Source organism: Triticum dicoccoides, chromosome 3B (assembly GCF_002162155.2).
Source record: "Triticum dicoccoides isolate Atlit2015 ecotype Zavitan chromosome 3B, WEW_v2.0, whole genome shotgun sequence".
Classification (NCBI taxonomy): Eukaryota; Viridiplantae; Streptophyta; class Magnoliopsida; order Poales; family Poaceae; genus Triticum; species Triticum dicoccoides.
The window spans coordinates 830,469,066-830,473,737 of NC_041385.1; the positions used below are offsets into that span (position 1 = coordinate 830,469,066).

At 53.4% G+C, this 4,672-nt stretch overlaps 1 protein-coding gene across 1 annotated transcript; it reads left to right on the forward strand.

Moving 5' to 3' along the window:
• The first annotated feature begins 3,196 nt into the window (after positions 1 to 3,196).
• Positions 3,197 to 3,941, forward strand: LOC119282531 (protein DETOXIFICATION 40-like). Its single transcript, XM_037562732.1, has one exon. The coding sequence runs from the start codon at positions 3,309 to 3,311 to the stop codon at positions 3,609 to 3,611; it is 303 nt and encodes a 100-aa protein (XP_037418629.1). The 5' UTR covers positions 3,197 to 3,308; the 3' UTR covers positions 3,612 to 3,941.
• Positions 3,942 to 4,672: the final 731 nt, after the last annotated feature.

The following is a 4,672-nucleotide window of genomic DNA, read 5'->3' on the forward strand; positions in this document are numbered from 1 at the left end:
ACTAGTCGAGTGGATTGCACTTAACGGTTTCAGTTATACTTCTTGTTGTGCTTTGAATTTCTTTGCTTCTAGCGTAGTGACCTTGGGAAGGGTGTATAGGTAAGGTCTATGACCCTACCCTAGGTCTATGGCATCGTCAGACGGGGCGGCTCATAACTCCCCCCCCCACTCCCTTGTCACCGCCCAGCTCGCATTGTTCCCACCGCTGCCTCTCTACCTCACCGCATCTCCCTCTCCTCTCCTCCGATGGCCCCGCCTCGCCCACCGCTACGCCATCCTCTGACCCCCCTCGACCAGCGCATCGCCAGCATCCAGGAGCACTCGCTGGCCGGGCTCTAGAACTCGGGCAGGGACCTGGCGTCGGTGCTGCGACCGCTGTCCCCCATCTGCTGTCGGCCACCACGAGGGCCAGCCAATGCGGTGACTGCCATTCCTACTCCGCCGCCGATTCCGGACCTTGTGCTCCTGGGCTCGGCATCGGCTCCGTCCATGAAGCCGCCGCTTCTTGGGACCCCATTAGGCAGTGGGTTTTCTTGACCCCTGTCCAAGGGTTTTTTCCCGTTGGTGCGTCGTCCTCCTCGACCTCCGGCGTGGCCATAAGCACGGGGCCGATGCATCGCTAGGGCCGGCTCCTCCTCTGATCCGCCACCTCTCTCCTTCCCGCCAGGCTTTTCACCCCGGCCTCGGTTCGCTGCGACTGTGCAAGCTCCGGTGAGTCAAACCCCCCAATGCTTGCTCGTAGATGTAGATTAGAGGTTTATTTCTTAGGCATGGTCTAGTAGTTAGTGGATTCGAGTAGATCCGATTGGATGCGATCACAATCGAATCCAATCCGACCGATCTATTCTTGTGTGCTACAATGCGTGTCCTAGGATAATGTTATTCTGCTAGTGCTTTCCTTGGAATTGTGTTCATGCTAGGAGCTGTGTTCATGCTAGAATCCCCAACGCTAGTGTGCTTTGCTAGGATCTGTGTTCATGGTAGGGTCTTGCTAGGATTTGTGTTCATGCAAATGGCATATTCATGTTCAAGCTAGGATCATGTTCATGTTGCTATTCATGTTGCATGCTCTAGATTATTATACATGTTGAAGCTAGGGTTTGTGTTACATGCTCTAGATTGTTATACGTGCATGTAGTAGGACCATTTTAGGATGCTGCCAAATGTGCATGGGTGCACATGGGTGCTATTGATGAGTGGCACTTGTTGTTGCTCTTTTTAGATGTTTCCATGCTTACGATAATGCACTGATGAGTGGCAGTTGCAGAAAACTAGATGCCACTGATCAGTGGCATTTTCTCATGAGCAACTACCACTGATCAGTGGCACTTGCTGTTGGGCGAGTACCCTGATCAGTGGTACTGATCAGTGGTATTTACCCAAGAGCAAGTGACATTGATAAGTGGCATTTGGCAAAGAGTTTGTGCACTGATCAGTGGCATTTGCTCTTGGGCAAATGTCTCTGATCAGTTCCATTTGCTGTAGTGCTAGTGCAGCTGATCGGTGGCAATTGGCAAAGAGTTTGTGCACTAATACTTGTCATCTTATCTGACAAGATATTGAAGAGTGACTGGGATGTGGCGGGTGGAGGAGCTGAGGTGGTGGTCGGAGCTGATGGTGCCAAGGATTCTATCCCCATGAACAGGTGGCTCAGGACGGTGGACCTGCCTGGCAGGATCGCCTTCATGAGCCTGCCTCATTCGAGGGGATGATCTCCGAGGCAGGGCAGGAGGAGGGGGTCCGAAAGCCACTGCGCTTCTACCAGCAGATCAAGGACAAAGAGGACCTCGCCATGCTCATTGTCCCTCGCAAGTTCGTGAAGGTGATGAACACCTGGCTGGTCATCAAGCGACTCCTGCGCGTGGTCAGGCTGTCGGCGAACAAGCGGTGCAAGTTCTGGGTGCAGGTCAAGAACTTCGAGGGGCACATGGTGCTTGGCCGGGGCTGGAATTACTTCTGGCGCCACCACCGGATCGTCCCCGACGACCTCGTCATTGTGTGCATTTCAGGACTTGGCCTCAAGGTCCAAATCTACAACCATGACTCCTCTGTTATGTGCAGGTTTCGTTGCAGCAGGCACAACTGCGTTGGTGACATTGAGCATGCAATGTAGTTATCTTTTACGGTGTTAGTGTTGAACTTTTATGGTGTGTGGCTAGACTTATGGTACTTGTGCTGGGAACTTGTTAATATTTTGGCCAGGAGCAGCACCCTGGCGTGGAGCAGGGAAGAAGGATGAACCTGCTGTTAATCTAAGTAGTTTGCTGTCATTTCTTTGCTTACTTTGTTTGATCTTATTTGGTTGTTTGCTTTGTTTGATCTCATATGTACTTGTTGTTGTGCTGATCATGTGGTGGTAAGGCCACCACATTTGAATGAGGTGAGCAAAACACAAACGCTGTTTGCAACCAAACAGCTGAAGTCTGCATCTGCTCACACGCTAAGCACAAAAATGACAACCAAACAGCAAGGGTGAGTGCCACTTCATGCGATGCAAGCAACTAAACAGGTTGCATCTGCTGCATATAAGGCTGCATATGAACTGTGCATCTGCTCGACCCTCGACACTTATGCATGAGAGAGAGAAGGAAAAAGAAATAGATTTGATGCTCGTGCCGGTGCAAATCTAGTCCTGTAAACAAAGATGGTGAAAAGGCCAAGGAAAGAGATGATGACAAGGCCGGGCCATCGTGGATGATGATAACTTGGACCATGTGTTTGGGGTTGCACAGCTGCAGCTACCGCCTGGTGCTCGTGTCTGTACAAATCTAGTCCTGTAAACAAACCAGGTGAAAAGGCCAAGGAAAGAGATGATGACAGGGCCATCATGGATGATGATAGCTTGGACCATGTGTTTGGGGTTGAATAGCTGCAGCTACCACCTCAATGGTCCGTGCCCTCCTGGCCGGAGGCATGGGTGGGTGATCCACGCCCGCGTAGGCCATGCCTTATCAGCGCGCGTGCAGCACGCGGACGACCGGGAAGGAACGCGGACAGTTATCACTGTACCGACCAAGCCGTGTGGAGCAGCCTACGGCTACGAACGGACGCGGTAGCTGTCGCGTTGAAGGAGCAAAAACAAATCGCAAGTCTCCCACGCCAAAGCACGTGGGCGGGCAATCCATATTTTATGCATGAAACTCTCTATAAGTATGGATCGCCGACGACCCGGAAGGCCATCCAGCAGCAGCAACAGGACCGGAGGAGCTCCTCGCTCGCTGCGGTAGCTAGCTATAGTAGCCAATCGACAGAGGACGTCTCTTGACTCTTGTACTGCTACGAAGGTAGCTAGTTAGTAGCTACACAGCATGGGTGGCGAAGGGGACGCCCCGAGCCGGCTGGAGAGCATCCTGACGGACACGTCGGCCCCGCTGGGGGAGTGCGCGTGGGCGGCGGGGTCGGTCGAGCTCCGGCTGCTTGTGCGGCTGGCGGCGCCGGTGGTGGTGGTGTACATGATCAACTACGTCATGTCTATGTCCACGCATATCTTCTCCGGCCACCTCGGGAACCTGGAGCTCGCCGCCGCCTCGCTCCGCAACACCGCACTACCGGAAAAGAGTCCTACCATGACGGCCAAAACAATGCCGACGGCCGCCGTCGGCCTATTTTGAGCTATGCCGACAGCCACGTCCTGGCGTTGGCCTATCCTGGCCGTCGGGCTACCCCGATCTAGGCCGATGGCACCCCTCGGCACCAAATGGCCGTCGGCCTAGCTGAGAACACACCGACAAGTACAGTCGGCATAAAATAGCCTTCGGCATACTCGTGGGCCCGGCGATCCCGTCCGTGACCAGCGGCTAACGTCGTCAAATCTATGCCGACAGAGGGGACGGACAACCGTCAGCATATCTCCGCATGCCAGGTCACCGATCCGGGGCGCACTGTCCAGCACGTATGCCGACGGCGGCCGGCGGCATACACGCCACGTCAGCGATCCGCAGCATGCCGCCCGCCTAAACCCTGCCGTCTCTATGCCGATGGCAATGCCGTCGGCATAGTTAATTTTATGCTTTTTTTGTACTATTATACTAATAGAAATGTAGCGTATGCTTTTTTATGTATTATTATATGAATATATATGTAGTTTTGTAAAAAATTCATTGATTATGAATATATATATATATATAGTTTGTATTTCTTTTCGAGCACGTTAATAATGCGCCGTCATGTTCTTTTGAATATAGGTCCTTATATTTTATTAAAATCAAAAATAGCTATGCCGATAGAAGTTTTGTGGCGGTTGCAGACGCCCGACACCCGTCTCCGGACTGTGATCCCGTCATGTCCGCGGTGTGCCCCCGTCAGGGACGACGCCGCCGTCGGCACCTGGAGGGTGGAAACAGCCGCATCAGGTCTATACGGAGGGGATGTTGCTCCCAAGTGTTTCTATGGGATGACCTACCACAACCGGGTGGTGTTGTGGCATGTCCAAAGAGGCGGCACACATCTCCGTGGCGTGGCCCCACTCACAGACGGCGCCGCCGCCGGCACCTGGAGGGGGGAAATGAACGCGTCGGGTCTACACGGAGGGGATGCACCTGTGGGTTTGGCCCGAATGTTGCTCCCAGGTGTCACTCTAGGCTGACCTGACACAACCGGGTGGAGAGATCCACTGGTCAAAGCCCGTCCGAGGAATGTCAAAGCGCTAGATCTCGTGGTCAACCGCTTCAAG